At 41.3% G+C, this 16362-nt stretch overlaps 1 protein-coding gene across 1 annotated transcript; it reads right to left on the bottom strand.

Annotated features, from left to right (window-relative positions):
* Positions 1-10092: 10092 nt before the first annotated feature.
* LOC120839535 lies at positions 10093-13130 on the bottom strand. The gene is made up of 3 exons (XM_040209836.1): positions 13067-13130; positions 11570-11767; positions 10093-10136 (listed from the first exon to the last, which is right to left on the bottom strand). The coding sequence occupies exons 1-3, from the start codon at positions 13128-13130 to the stop codon at positions 10093-10095; spliced, it is 306 nt and encodes a 101-aa protein (XP_040065770.1).
* Between the last annotated feature and the right edge of the window lie 3232 nt (positions 13131-16362).

Below are 16362 nucleotides of genomic sequence, written 5' to 3'. Positions count from 1 at the left end.
AGCTCTCCGGACAGTTCGACGGAAATGCTGAAGGAGTACCCCCGCCTACAAAAAGTGTTCATTAGGTTTAACACTGCCCTGCCATCTAGCGCGCCTGTGGAGAGGGTGTTTAGCGTAGCAGCGGACATCCTGACCCGAAAACGCGGGAAAATGAGCGACTGCAACTTCGAGCGCCAGCTTCTGCTTAAATTAAATAAGACATAAGAAGTGTCTGTTGCATCTAAAATGAAATAAACGTCCCCTAATATACACGTGTCTTTCTCTTCATATGATGTGCCTCAAAGTAGCTGATTTTTATTCCGTTTCTCATTGTTCCGAGTGCTCACGGTGCGAAGCTTCGTGAGCACTCGGAAAAGTAACGAAAAAGTAATCGGAAAAGTAACGATTACTTCTTCAAGTAATGCCCAATTACTTTTTCTAGAAAGTAATCTAGTAATCTAATTGAATACTTTTAAACCAAGAGTAATAGTAATTGTAATCGATTACTTTTTTCGAGTAACGTGTACAAGACTGCCCTGGGGGTATCGTTAATCCGGCACTTTCGATTGTCTTGCGACATTGTTTCTTCAGAGCTACAGTCCAAAATAAAGTCTCAGTGAAGGTGCTATAAGTAGTGCGAAACCCAATCAGGTGATTTTGTAATATCCGAAATGAGGGCGCCACAGTTTTTTCAAGTCTTTAGCTCAAAAGGTCTTTCTCAGGTTAAAAGTAAGCAGATTCTATTTAACTTAATCTTGCTTTGTATTGTCTTTTAACATCGGATTTTAGACAGTCAAGAAATAGAAATACCTCGCCGGCATAGCCGATTCACGCAGGACACTCTTGACAGTCAACCAAAAACGGCGCCACGTACGGTATATCAGGATAGCGTCGGCGCGACCCGTCTTATTTTTGACAGATATTGGCTAGACCAAAATAATATCGGCACAATCTTTCCGATTTAATTACATAACAGCGCAATACTGTGTGCTGCCTAGGTTGTATATTTACACGTCTTCGTTCATTTTTTTTTATCTGCGAGCGCAAGTGAATTTTTTTTTTTTTTATAATCAAGGTTGAACCGACAAAACTGCTGCACGCGCGAAACGTAATTTTAGGCTCGTGTCGAACGAACAGTTCAATAGGGGTTGCAAAAACTATTCTCTAGCACTTCCTAATCATACGCGACTCCGTGTGGCGATTAATTATACTCGAGGTTTGTACCGCCGTACATGAACAACAGTTTCACCAAAGCAATAAATATGAACGGCTATGAAATCATGGGTGTATTTGACAGCATCACCATTACGTCCCTTTCACACTGTGTGGATGAAGGGCGTAAAATTCACCCATACACCCTTTTTACACGATTCCAGACACCATCGCTGCAAGTGGGGCGTAAAGAGGGCGTGTAAAAAGTGTAAAACGTCAGCACACCCTTCTTACACCCTTTTTGCACGATTATGGGTGTTACAATGTTTAGTGTGTAGCTGGCCTGGTGCGGTGTTTCTAAATAAGTTTTAAGAACCAAAATTGGCTTGGGACCCGAATGAAAGAATTTATCAATGTAAGCCTGTTTGGCAGGCAGTGTTTTCTAGCGGACCGCTGACTGTGCCTGACGGTACGTCAAGCATGTCTGATTGGCCAACAAGTTACTCTGACCGACTGTCAAACTCCAGTCAGACTCCGCTTGTCGGCTCTCTGATGGTTTCCTGGTGGCAGTTGGCCGCCGCGAAATGCCATCAAGATGTCTTGGTGGCGATTCTGATTGCACATCGATTGTCTCTGACTGTATGTCAAAAAGCTTTGACGTGCAGACAGACGTACGGTCAAAGGACGCAAAGTTCGTTCGGATACCACTATTTCGTCAAATCTATGAATACGAAAAATAATCTATGCTTGAGGAAATAATTTCGGGACGTGAGCCCATAAAACCGCTGATGTTAGAGATATGACGTGCAACCGACCGACAACCTTGATCAGAAGCCCGCCGAAACGCCGAACACGCCATTTTCGCTTCGCCCATAGAGGCTTCGCCGAGCTTCCATGAACGGTCGCTCTGACTTGTTTTGTTTGCCCGCTTGCTCCAACCTGTCGATCCAGCCCGGGCTCTACAATGTCTTATGTTTTAGTGGAATTTCCGCTCGACAAGGCCCAGCCTGTTGTGAGTTCCGACGATGTAAGGGACTTTAGCGGTGTAGTTGAAGACGACAAGGTGTACCAGGTCTACTGGCCGGAGACGCGCGAACAAAAGGATCGGTCTACGACGCGAAAGTATTCTACATAGCAGGTGAGTAGAACTGATGTACGGCGAGTGATGTACGAGTGCTTTTGCGTAACATGCTGAAGGCTTAACTGCATTTGCTGCCGAAGCATTCTTTAGAGCGGTGCGCTCATCCTGGGAATCTCGCGCTGCAATACTAAAATGCTCGTGACTCGGTCCGACAGGTTTGGGCTAAAAATTGTATACCTTTCTATTTCGAATGGGCTATTAGCCTTACCGCTGTGTCGCACCTCATTATTATTGTTTCATGAAGAGTGCAGACAAAAAGTATCCGCGAGCGTAGTTCAGATATGTCTGCTACTCGCGTTCGTCTGTGGAAGTCAGGGCTGTCTGTCGTAGCATGCATGCTTGCTCTCTAGCTTCAACGGAGTCGCATAGGTTTGTAAATTAAAGTGTATACTGTCGTCCCGAAAGGTTCAGACATCGAGGGTGTTTTTTGAAACATGCTTACGGTGCATGTCGTCCAGTTTTTAAACGAATGTCCCATCTGCCCGAAAAACGCAAATTTCAAAAGGGGAAAAAAAAGGACGGGTACACACTTTTCCTGATTTTTGATGTCATGAATTACACTCATTTTAAGGATTTGTGAACCGTTTCACAGCCATGTAAGATGGCCACCTCGGCTTGTGAACCGTTTCATAGCCATTCAAGATTGCCACCTCGGAATTCGCGCTTTATGTAAAGAGTAAACCTATACGGAGTCCGGAGTGCACATGGACAGAAATGGCTATACGCACTTCGCTAAACTCGTATAAAACAAATGGTCAAATCGAGTTTCTAAGAGATGGCGTAGCATAGGGGTTAAGGTGCCCGCTTTGTACGCAAGCGGACGCGGGTTGGATCCGCGGTTGCCCTGTATTTTTTTCTTCTTTTTTTTCTCGAACATTTTGTTTTCTCGGGGCATTTGGCGATATTTGTGAGTGCGTATAGCTTTACTCGTATATAAATGGTGCCCTTGTTGATAAAATTCCCTTGGCACTGGTAGTCAGACGTCATCTGATGGACCATCAGGGCACGTTCCACCAAGGCTGCTGACTGGCAGTCAGTGTCCCAATTTACGTATGTTGATGAAATTATAAATAGGGGATTTGCGTATTAATACTTAATTGATGAGATCTAGAACAATTGCTTGAAAGATTTATAGTATAAATATATAATTGTCAAACAAAATCATATAAAAGAACAAAGCTGAAATTTAGCAGAAGAATCGTAAAGTAAATTTCTAAGTTATAGCTTTGTTGCCTTTGGGCAACACCGGAGAAAATTCCGAAAGTTGCTTTCTTGAGTAATCTTTATGCATCTCTATAAGATGCGAATAATATCTGCACATACGATAGCGTCAAGTAAAACGGTCACCTCTCGTAAAATATCAGCGGTAAGAGAAAAGAACATCTATATTTTTCGCCGTCCCTACGTTTTCGGTTACCGCGTATTTGTGCGCAAAACTATTTTTTTTTACGTCAAATATTTTCATATGTTTTCACTCGATGGCGCGGTACCTTCTATCTGCTAGACTGTTGCCACACTCTTATATATATAAAAAAACTTGATAAAACCGAAACTATAAAAGAAAGAACTATTTCGTGGTTTGTTACTTGGAGGCAATATTCGTCAACATGGGTTAATCCGTGGACAGGAACGTTCTGCTTGAGGTCTGCAGAAAGTGTAATGCCAAGGTTCTGATTATTTAACGCATATAGAACACAATTGTTGTTTGGTTTCTTTCGAGTGGAACATAAGCTTTTCGAGTAAAAGGTAAGCTGCCATTTTGTTTTCTTGACTGTGGTCTCCAGGTCTGGGATTTAGGCTAGTTTGTTTGACACTATGAAGTATACTTCGCTTCAAAGTTGCACTACACACGTAAACATGCAAACTATGGTAGGATATGTTAAAGAGAAAATAACGTGACGTCCCTGTGGAGGCGCAGACCAACAACTGTTTAGTTTTTTTTTCTGCTTTATACTCTGTTTTGAAGGATGAAGTTTTCGTTGTAATTATTTGAGTTGAAGACGAGACAATTAATGTCATTGCGGGCAATTACTGACACACGTGCTTTACGAGACGGACAAATTCTGGAGTTTTGGATCACAAATATGTACGATAGGGGAACAATGAAATCCGAGCAGAGGAGCGCGTGGCTCGGGCCACATGCTGCGCCGCCTAGAAGTAGGCCTAGGGGCGAGCGTGTGGTCACCTACTCCAATAAGTATAGGCCCCTCGCTCGGCGCTCCCTAAGCTTCGTCATTGCGCCTCTAAAGGCCCGTGCACACTCTTGCGACCCCTTAGAACTAGGTGCGTTGAAACCTCTTACAATGAAAGTACACACTGGCGCCATCTATTGGGTAGCAGTGTAAACTTGGCGGTCCGGCATATTTTCTTTTTCTCTCGCGCATTTTCTTTTCTCCCTCTACTCGAAAAGCTTTTACCAACTTTATAAACGAGCCTTCCTTATAGGTGTTACGCACATTTAACCTCGGAAATCCAACAACAACTTCGCTCTTCTGAAATGCTGTTCCAGGGTCAACGCATAGATGGCGCCAGAAGGGCGGTGTGTTCCCTCGTCCTAAGAGTGTTTAAGGCGCTTCGACAGGTCTCATCTCTCTCGTGTCGTACTCGGTTGCAAGAGTGTGAATGGGTCTTTAATTCGCTGAAAGCTATCACCGCTAGTAGCAGTATCAGCGGTAGTAGCACCTCTAGTAGCCGCTAAAGCACGCGCTCAGCCAGTGCAGGCTTTAGCTGCTACTAATTGGTTTCAGCGGTGACACCAAGACCGTTATAAGACACCATTCGTCGGTGGTCAAGTTCTCAACGGTATCGGTTTCTGCCAGGTCCAACACAACAGGCCTAACACTCTACTGCTCGGATGCCCTCCCTGATTGACGGTCGGCCCACCCGGTTAACGCCCGCTGAATCCAGCTAGATCGGTTTGAATCCATATCGGTCTTGCAGCCTCCGGAGGTGGTGCATTCATTTGGTGCCTCTTTCCTGGTAAATCATGTAGCGCAGGGTGTGGTGGCCCAAATTCCTATCCAGAAGTCTGTGGACTCTCCTCTCGTACAGTGCCCTGGCGCTGACCTCTCTGATTTCAAAGGACGACCAGCCTATAGGTCCCCCTGGATGACTTCGTTGGATGCTATTCTCAGGACTGCCACGGCCATCATTCCCGCATCTCTCTGTCTTCTCTCAAAGGACTCTCTTGTTTGTGATGAGAGGAAAAAGACGCCATTCGCGTACGTGAGTCCCGGATCGATGGTCGTTTTCCACAGTCCCCGCACTACCTCGAATATGTTGATGGTATAGGTCGCCTTCTTCACCAGGACTCATTTCCCCCTTATTGCTCCTAGTCTCTTCTTCCGTTCATGGACCTTCTGGTAGTCGGACTGCGCAACCAGGGTCACTCCCAAGTATTTCAGCGTGCTTTGTCATATCAACTCCCCTAACTGCAGGTGCTACCGTTGTTTCTCTGCTTCTTGATTCTGTCTATCTTGATTTCCTCCGAATAAGACCGCAGTTTGCTCTGGTTGAAACGAAGTCTAAACCGCGTGGCGAGCTCCGCGTGATGTCCAAAAGCACATGGAGGTCCTCCGACGAGACTGCAAGGAGCACCACATCATCGACGTGGATGAGGGATGGTACCCTCCGCCGCTTCCAGGCTCCCTCCATTCTGACTCATAGGTCTTCCAACATAAAATTGAAACTAAACTTTTCGATTTTTATTAGACCATCGCACGCGGGTGAAATAATAGTCTGACTATCCTGGATCCCTAATCGTTTGAATCTGGGAAGTGAGGCTAACGCCCATTGTGTGAACACATGAATTTGTTAAAGCGGATTCCACACAGGAATATACTTTGCCTTTTTTTACGAGTTTCGAATACGCCAACTGGTAGTTCAGCAAACTCCTTGATGTTCTAGGATAGTAGAACCAGCAAATGTGTTTTTTTGTTAAATTCAACAAGGAGATCTAAAAACTAAATTTGACTCTATTTTGGGGTCTCTTAAGTGAACGTAAAGTCTTCACCAAGCTCATGAATACACTTAGTACGTAATCTAGTGCTTTTTCCGAATTGGAGTCTTCAACAAATACGGAAAGATTGTCTACATACCTTAAGATCTTAATGGTGTGATTTTCCAGTTTTATAACTTGAGCTAAACCTATCTTCCCGAGGAAAATATCGCTTGGTACGGGCGCTTATCTGACCCTATACAAACACCTGAGTTTTGGACGAAAACTTTTTCCTGCCACAGTACAACAGTGCATTTTAAATACAAAGTAACCTCAATGAGCCTCAATTTCCGTTTAATTTTTGACCATTTAAGTATCTTCAACTCCAAGGTAGTTATCGACCTTTCTCAGGGACAGCAATCCAGAGGGGTGCAAAGAATTCAGCATTGATGCAGAAGACTTATACTACTCTTTGCCTCAAGGTGACGTCATAGTACGCATTCAAGAGTGCACATTGGAGTATAGCGATGAAACTAGTTCAGAACGCAATGCGGAGTCCCAGTTGAAGATTTCGTTCAACTATTGTCTGTGTATTTAAAGTCTAGTACTTTTATAGGGTGGGAGGAAAAAGTGTTCGTTCAAAAGTCAGGTGTTTTCACAGGGTGGGGAGTTGCGCCTATACTTAAAGTTATTTTCCTCGGGAAGACAGGTAGAGCTCTTGTACAAAAATTGGGAAATCACACCATTAAGATCTTTAGAAATGCAGATGATTTTTTGGTGTGTGTTAAAGACTCCGATTTGAAAAAAAAATAAAAAATAAAAAATCCTAGATTACGTGCTAAATGTATTCTGTGCGCTTGGGCAAGGCCTTAGGTTCACTTATGTGACCTCAAAAAAGACTGAAATTCGGATTTTAGATCTCCTTTGTGAATTAAAAAATGAGCACATTTGCTGGGTATACCATCCTAGAATATCAAAGAGTTTGCCTAACTACCAGTCAGCACATTCCAAACTTGTAAAAAGAGGCATAGTATTTTCCTGTTTGGAATCCGCTTTAACAAAATCATGCGCTCGCACAATAGCCGTTAGCTGCACTTTCCAGATTCAAAGGAATAGGGATTCAGGATACCCAGACTCTTTTATTTAATTAGCATGCGATAGTTTAATAAATATCTTAAAGATTATAGTTCCCATTTCCTCTTGGAAGAACCAGTTAGAATAGAAAAAAACAAGAAAATTTCAGTTACTCATATTTGGTCCTTCCAGATATGAGGTGAATGTTGTTTTCTCAGCAAAAAAACAAACTGAGGAGATTATTTTGCGCTTTACGTGTACGCAGGGACGGAAATAAAAAAAAGTCAGAATATAACATAAGCCAGGTAAAGAATGGGAAAAAGTTCATGTCGTGTGTAAATGGCGTGTTTTACCGCATTCCCTCCTTCTGTGGGCGCTCTGGTATCGGGCAGACTGGCCTGTGCTTGAACATCCGCCAGAGTGAACACCACAGTTTTTTTAAAGGCACCGCTTACTTATTTCAAGCGGTACATTGCCGTGATCGCGGATGCGAACCACGCTTAGACGACAATATTATAATATATTAACACCACGACCAAGCATGTCGACAGATGGTTGAAGCGTACAACATCACGGACAACAACAGTTCGTGTGTGAGCCAACCTTCGGTGACTCTGACCTTCAGCGAGGTGAACGTTCTGGATTTTCGGTCACCAGAGCTCCTGAGGGAAGAGAGAAGTTAACAAGTTCGACGACCACATGAAAAAACAAGGCGACATATTCCACCAGGCGCCCAGCAAGCGCGCGAACTTTTAAGTCCATGTTTTTCATTACATTATCTTTCGTCCTTATGTTGTATTAACAAACCAGTTGATAGTCAGGGCTTGTCTTGTGTTCTCTTCGTCTTCTTGTCCTCGTCCATGTTGTGCTGTTTTTTCAACTTGAATTCTTGCCTACTTCCCCTTTTATGTGTGCATATCAGAATAAATACGCCCATCATTCAGTTTGACTATAGCTACAATTACGAACTCAACATTGCGAACAACTGCCTGGAAGGGTCAGCAGTATTTGAGAGCTCAATTTCCAAATTTACACTCCAGGTACACTAGCTGCCGTATTTGTCAAAGTACGTCTGCACTTAAAAATATCAATGTGGAGTTGGTGATCAACTTTATTCTCACGATATGTTGGAGAGCTTCCGTTGAGTCTCTCACCTCTTGTTTACATATTGAGGTTTTATAATTAAAATGTCTACAGCAACAGTGGTGATGCCAATATCTGTGAAGGCGCTATTTTAAGGTAAAATGTGTATGTCATCTGATTTTGTGTAACAGAATCTCTTCATTCGGGTGACGGACTTTATACACTTTTTATCTTGATTGCCAGTGAAAGCCCAGGCAATTCTAGATAGACCTTCGGTACATATTTACAACAAACATTCAAAGTAATGATTATCGTAGGCGTAACTTATCGATAAACACGAGTTTAATAAACGTTAATCATTTTAATGTTCAATATATATAAATGTAAACGATTGCTTTATATATTCAGCTAATTTGACCTAAAGTGAAAAACACACATTAACTAACATATTTAGGGGGTTGGATGTGTTGAAATGTAACATTTTTCTTTTGGCTTTAAAGTTTTCTAAAAAAATTATCTGTAGTTCAGAATTCACTATTAGATCCTCTAAAAAAGGCACTAATTTACTCTGGTGCAAAAAATGTGGCGGCGTCATTTTTAGTTGGGAACTTGTCTGGGAGACGGGAAGGCATCTTGTGATGGTAGAATATATAAACATCAGTCGCTTAACTTATCGGATAGCCCTCAAATGCAGAATCAGTACCGTGCGACGACACAGAACTTTTAAAATCTTTAGCGGTAGTAAACGCGACGGCAAAAACGCACACACTCGTACTAACGAAAAGTCCCTAGACCGCCATGGAACTTAGACACGCCATCCCTACGTCTCCACTAAGTGCTCTAGAACACCAAAAGTCCCTACGCGTATATAGAGACAAATCTCTACGGTGGTCATCAATGAGCAAAGCCACATCATAAGACGATTAAAACAAACTGACAGTGTTGTTCCGGATGAGTTGAAAATAATGACTTCGCTCCGGTTTTCGGTTAGGTTTGATTCGATCCCAGAGTACCAGTTATATGCTAATCGAGCATAATTACAACAGCCGCTTTGTAGCGTCTTTCTGCGCCAGGAAAAACATATTGTCCTACAACTGATCAGTTTTGGTTGCTTCTTGGAGGGCGCGCCATTTTCATCCTTGACAGAGCATACACCAGAAGAACAGTCAAGCCATCAGGCACCTCAAGTGCAACGATGCTTTTACAACAGCCACTTACCATGCCCTAACCAATTCCGCCATTATTTCGTTGGCTCTAAATAAAGATCAACACAGCTTGCATAAAAATCGAGCCAACTCAATTTTCTTTCATTTTCCGAGGAAAATGGATCTATTTTTATTTCTATTCGGTTTCCTAAGCCCTGCCGCCATTCCATTAATCGGTCGCGAAAGTGCGGAATGATTCTGGAATTATTCCGATTCCGGAGTGACAACTCCGCAACACTGGTGGGCGTCGGCACCTTCACTTCACATATCTGGTCTTTTTTATTGGTTTGTTATGCTGTGAAGTGAAGCTCAAACGCAAGACTGTCTCAGCGCCTTGGGTGGGAGCAATTAAGACAATATCCATGACAGACTGGTAGCTAAAAATTCAATTAATACGTTGAAAATGTTTGCTTATATAGACCAGCCGAACGCCTTATGAAATATGTTCACAGCATGAATGTATTCATTTAATTACTTAGAAAATGTGCAGCTTTCGCGGGAACGCCGACAATATGTTTTCGTTATTTTCCTCCTCGACGTTTTGGGCAAACCGTGAAGTAAGCACCTATAAAATAGAAAGTAAGACATATATCATAACAAACATGAACCTCGGTAATCTTAAAAGATGCAGAAAGTTTGTCCGTCTCGTACAAATTCTTTGTAAAGAAATCGAAAAGAAGACGAAGGGAAAAAAATAATAACAATGATCTATCAGAAACCAGCGCTTACTCGTGGTTGGTGACTTTACTTTCCTCAACTTATGTGCACTTCTTAGCAATGCACAGAACAACTGTACACTTGAGAACTATCTATCATTACTAAGCAGAGAAGAGAGTTCGAGAATTGACATTTTAAAGCCGCAACTTTATTTATAAGCGCTATTAGGCTTCCATTATTCTAGTGCGTATTGCGGGTAGGGATGTATATCTGCAGCGTCACAAACTTGATTCACACAAGATCCCTATATATTCCAGCTTCAACACCTTCATAGTTATACCTCATTAGGGAATACCTTTAGCAGCTTAAATAGCTTCACTATTGTGTATTTTAACCAAAGTTTGTAAACCATAAGTGTTTCTGGAGCCAGTCGTCTCGCCGTTTAATCTTTGGGTGTAAAAACGGCAGAACTTGTTTCAATTATACGATACCCAACAACGCGGTGGTCAATTTTGATCTCAACCAACACAAATAATATTTTTCTCCAAATCGAGATAAAATATACAAGTTCTGGCGTCAGAATTTGGTAAATACAATGAAAATCTACTTTTCTTGATTATAAAATGGAAGTATAAAACTTTTCTGGTAAAGTTCACACTGTAACAACGCATCGGAAACACAGGCTTGTGAGTGGCAAAATAAAATAAATTGGGAGTTGTAGCTGAGAGTCCTCAGCGATCCCTACGTTACGGGTCAAGTACCGTTGCCAGTAAGTCAAAATTTCTAGCCTAGAGGAAGGCTTTAGTGTTTACAGGCGGCCGTCTAATCCGCCAAATTTGACTCGGTCAACTACTTTTAATTTAGAAAAACTGAAATTTTGTCGAATGACGAGAAAGATTTGAATATTCAGGAAATCCAGACTCATGCTATTTAAGTACCGAAGAATATGCATACGGAATATCTTTCATAAAGATAAAGGATCTAGAACCTATACACACAATGCCAATGGTTTGGTGCGTCCAGAGGATATTTGTTTAAAAAGCAGCGGAGCTACTTTTCCATATATAAAGAGCGGTTTATTTGGAGGATTATTCTGCGAGCGTTCTTTTACAACACTCCTGTATACATGACTTCAGGGAAGCTGTCAGGAGAATTACATAATGAGAGTAAAAACTACTGGTATGTCTTCTTCTTGGAAATGTTTCATTATATCAGCTAGAAAGTATTAAACAAATTAGGGTGTTAACAAAAGCGTAAGCAAAGGATACTTGATGATTCTAAATAATACAGTGCCACAGAGCGTATATAAAATAACGTGTTGCAGTAATGCGCATACTGTACCTCCGCATAGATTCTTACAAGCCTTATGACCAGGAAATGCATTTCCTCCTAAATCTTGACTGCCGGTTAGGCTCCAGAAACATTTGCATATTTGTTCGTTTGTGTCAAAATAGTATACTTCATAGCCATAGTTAATCACTCTGGAGGGCTTTTGGGGGGGTCGAGTGCAAACTGCGGGGCGATTATAGGCTGTGCCATCTGAAACGTAATACATATGACAAGCATGACATTTCTGCAGTCGAACGAATAGGAAAATTTCGTTAGGCTTTCATAAAAGCAATAACATCCTAAGTTATTCCGAATGTTCACAAAAGGAACTGAATTACCATGAAACGATACAGTAAATACACACTTGACTAATACCACAATCAGCGTATTAACGAACTGCCACAGGTATGGTAGTCATTCGTGAGCGCTCAATCTCCTCATATAGATAACTCCTGCTTAAAACGTCTGCCCTATATATCAGAGTTCTTTTGTAATGACTAAGTGAACATAAACTTGGGTTAGTGATGAAATTTCATCTCGAGATATATTATTTCAATATTTATACAATGAACGTTTAATAAATCAATCTTATAAAGCAGCAATGGTGACGCGAAAGTGTGTGCTAAAGGCGGCTAGCAAGGGTGTCCTTGACTATGCTCAGAATGCTCCTAATTTGATAAAATGCCTATTTGGCACTTCATCACAAGCTAAGTTATATTCCGGGCTTTTTAATATTGTAATAATCTACATGTGCTAACGTCAAAGATATTGTCTTTGATTCTGACAAATTATTTTCATAAATAAAAGTGTAAACATCAGCACTCTGCTTTATTAAGCATTTTAAGATGTGTTCTAAATGTTGAACATAAAAAGAAGCATTTACCAAGTGCAGAGGATCATTATGAACATGCAAACACGTAACAAAACATATGAAGAATGGCTGTGCCTAAACAATATTTGATGTTGATTCTCATAAGAAAATTAAAGTTATATAGCAAGCACATACCACAAATGTTTTGGTTTGCATTTGTTCGAAGGGACCAACGTGGACTTGCAATTATCACAAATAATTACAGTATAAAATGTTGCTTGTTGATTATAAGCTTGGTGGAATTTTCGTGCAAGAGTTGTTTTTTTAGATTTTGAATATATCTGTATCGGTTAATATATTGTTATTTTAGAAAACTGCCACATGTCCAGTATGTATTTGGCAGAAGATCCCGCGAAGACTTCGTTTGCACCTAAGCAGATCTGGTGCACTTTATGCTTACTGGGCATTTTTACTTACGGTTGCATATTTTATCATAAAGGAATTCAATAAGTGCGATTAAAGTGTATGCAAGAACGAGACATGAGACCAAAGAACTGCGCATGTCTGAGAAACAATTAAGCCGCAGAGGCAGGAGCTGTGTTCGTCATAGGACCTCCACGTGAAAAATAAATCGCAGCACTCAAAGGTAATAGTATTGCGCGGTCATTTAAATATACTCATAAAAGAGGGTTTCCTACCAGCCTCCGTAGATATAAGTACGTTGACGGCAACTACGCACACGACAGCAAGGACTGCGTTCATCTTTGGTTGCTCGGTAATGTCTGGATTTCCTAAAGACTCGCTCTTTTATACAGAAACCAAATGGGTAGAGGTTTGCATATCTATTACGTAGCGTTTTATTTTGCGCAAATAAAATCCGCACTAAAAATAAATAACCGCATTTCTAAAATAAAAATAAAACGAATATGGAATGTTTAAGGTTTAAAGCTTCCAGAGGCTAAACAAATTATTTGCCCGCCCTTCCCTCCCCACCCCCCCCCCCCCCACCCCCAGCACACACTCTACAAACATAAAAGTTAATTTAATCTTAGGGACGTTTTGAAACCCGGAGTCTATGACGTCTGAAAGGTTGATGACTTCTAGTTTTTTCCTGACAAGAGGAGTTCACCTGACACATGGAACTGTCAAAAACCCCGGAGCTTCGTTCATCTTTTTTTTTCTTTTTTTAAATTGCGAAATTGAGGCGAACAAACTTTTTCGTTGAGCTTGACAGAACTTTTCGTCTTTTCAGTAAAGCATTTAGTTTTCTTAATAACAACTGTAATGTCCCACTTCTCCTGCTCTGCGAGGTGCAAATGAAGGTAGCTAAACCTGCGAGGCACACTGCCGAGCATCCGTTGGTCGGGAGGGACAGAAGACTGTTCCACCCGAGGAACTTGCGGTTTGTGGCGACTGAGTTTTTAGAGACGACGCCTTAACATATATTTGTTTCAGCACAATTAAAAACTCGACCGTCTTGCCAGCACGATTTGAGCTGAAATCCCCTACATATATATATATATATGTATATATATATATATATATATATATATATATATATATATATATATATATATATGTGTGTGTGTGTGTGTGGTGTTTTTTATTCTAACAGGTTTGTTTAAGATAGCCGTGAAAGCTACACCAATTTGGTTTGTGCAGGTGGGTTATACGGCCAGGCGGACATTATGGGGGGATACTCTTTGGGACAAGTCGGCTAATTAATTCAAATTCGTTAAATAACTTTTTAATTTGTGAAATTAGACGTGTGGTTCCAATTAGAAACGTGTTGAGCGTCATCCAAAACCTCTAAATCTGTCATTTTAAGAAAGACTACGAGCGCGTGTGAAGCGCAGTAGTGCGCTGAAGTTACCACTCGTGGAGCAGATACAAGGCACGGGCTAGATAAGAGACGGAAAAATCGAGCGGGCGCCATACCGCGACCGCTAGGCTTGTACCTGCTCCTCGAGTGGTAACTTGAGTGCGCTACAACGCCTCTCACACGCTGTACATCTTCCTGAAAATTACCGATTTAGAGGCTTTGGATAACGCTCAGCACATTTCTAATTGGAACCATATGCCTATATGCATTAATAAGAATGAATTAATAAATTTTAATTAATTAGCAGACTTGTCCCAAAGATTGGCTACCCGCATAATGTCCGCCTGGTCGTATACCACCTGCAAGAACCGCTTTAGTGTAGCTTTCCCTGTTTTTTTAAGGACATCTGTAAGAATAAAATAAAAAAACCTGTATATATATACAGGTTTTTTAGGTCTTCTGACGTTTCTGGTTGTAGACCTTGGCGGACGGCGAGGTCTACCTGTATATATACAGGTAGACCTGGCCGTCCGGCAATGTCTACAACCAGAAACGTCAGAAGACCTATTCTTCGAGTGCACCAATATATCCTTAAGGTTTCTACCTCGTCGATATACCACGCGTGGTGGTACCGGAAAAAGGGTGCGTAGTTTATCGCTTTGCTGCAAAATACTGTAATGTTTCCTGAGGATATGGTTTAGATTTCGAAGGCGTGCTGAACACGTAACCACCAGGTTTGCGTGCTGGTTTTTTGACGTTTTGGGTTGTTGTTGATTGATGATTTGCTCTCGGTCGATGGCACGTGCTCGTTCAGTGGTTTTTGTCGACAATGGATAATTGATAATTCTGCTTGGATAGCACGAGTTTCAGATTGCTGGCGTTGCGTTCGAATTCATCGAAAGTAGAGAATATTCTTTGGAATCTGTGAGCTTGGGAAAAGTGAATACTTGTTTTGCAATGTTTAGAGTGTGAGCTCTTGAAGTGCAGATACTGTTGACGGTCCGTCGGCTTCCTGAAGAGTTTTGTTGTAAGAGCATTCCCGCTGATCTTGACTCTCACGTCCAGGAAATCAATGCTCATTTTAGAATAACTATGCGAAAACATATTACTAGGATGGAGACCGTTGAAGTCAGGAATAAAATCTATGAGTGGTGACTACCCGTGTGCCCATACCATAAAGATATCATCGATGTAGCGCTTATAAAACAGAGGTTGCAGAGAGCGACTAGACAGGAAGCGTGACTCTAAATCGGCCTTAAAAAGATTTGCATAGTTAGGGGCCATCTTTGTGCGCAGTGCAGTTCCCAGAGTCTGTAGGAAGTGTCTTCCTTCGAATTCAAAGTTATTATTTTCTAAACCTAACCTGATAAGTGTTGCGAGGACGTCGTTACTGGCCCGAATTGTTGCAGGGTCAATGCTATACGCCCTGATTACTGCTTCAATGCCATCCTGGTGAGGGATGTTTGTATATTGGGACGCAAAATTCCACGGTGACCAGGATTGCGTCTGCAGGAATTACAAGTTCTGTTATTTCTCGGAGAAAGTGATTTGTGTCCTTTATGTATGATGGCATCGTAGGAGGAAGGTTCATAATAAGGAAATTTACAAAGCTAAACATTCTCTCTGTCACCGTGTCTATTCCGGACACAATTGGTCGTCCTGATTTGCCTTGTTTGTGAATTTTATTTAATGTATAAAAGTGGCCAGCCTTTGGATAGGCCGGCTTCACTGCTTTATGCATATCTTCCGAAATGTCTCCATTATGAAGCATTAGGTCCACATTTTTAGTTATTAGTTTAATGAATTTTTTGGTCGGATCTTTTTGAAGTTCTTTATAAAACGGTTGGTTCATTAGCTGTCGAAATCCTTCATCTAGATAGTCTTGCTTATTCATGAAAGCTATGGATCCTCTTTTGTCAGCAGGTTTAACAATAATATCATCTCTTGAGCTGAGTTCATGCATAGCGATGTATTCAGAAGGAGTGAGATTGTGACGTAGACATTAACAAAGACTGTGGTAAATACTACAAATCAATTTATTTAGTTTTAATAATTTGGATTAATATTGTTTAAAATTGCTAATTTCAATTTATACGATATTTTTGTTGCTCCTGTTCCGACTATTTTTATTACCCTTCATAGTCACTCTTCCTCTTCCACTCGAACGTCAAC

Source organism: Ixodes scapularis, unplaced genomic scaffold (assembly GCF_016920785.2).
Source record: "Ixodes scapularis isolate PalLabHiFi unplaced genomic scaffold, ASM1692078v2 PGA_scaffold10__122_contigs__length_95168666, whole genome shotgun sequence".
NCBI classification, from domain to species: Eukaryota; Metazoa; Arthropoda; class Arachnida; order Ixodida; family Ixodidae; genus Ixodes; species Ixodes scapularis.
The sequence above is the reverse complement of the archived record's forward strand: the minus strand, read 5'-3'. Positions and strand labels throughout refer to the sequence as shown.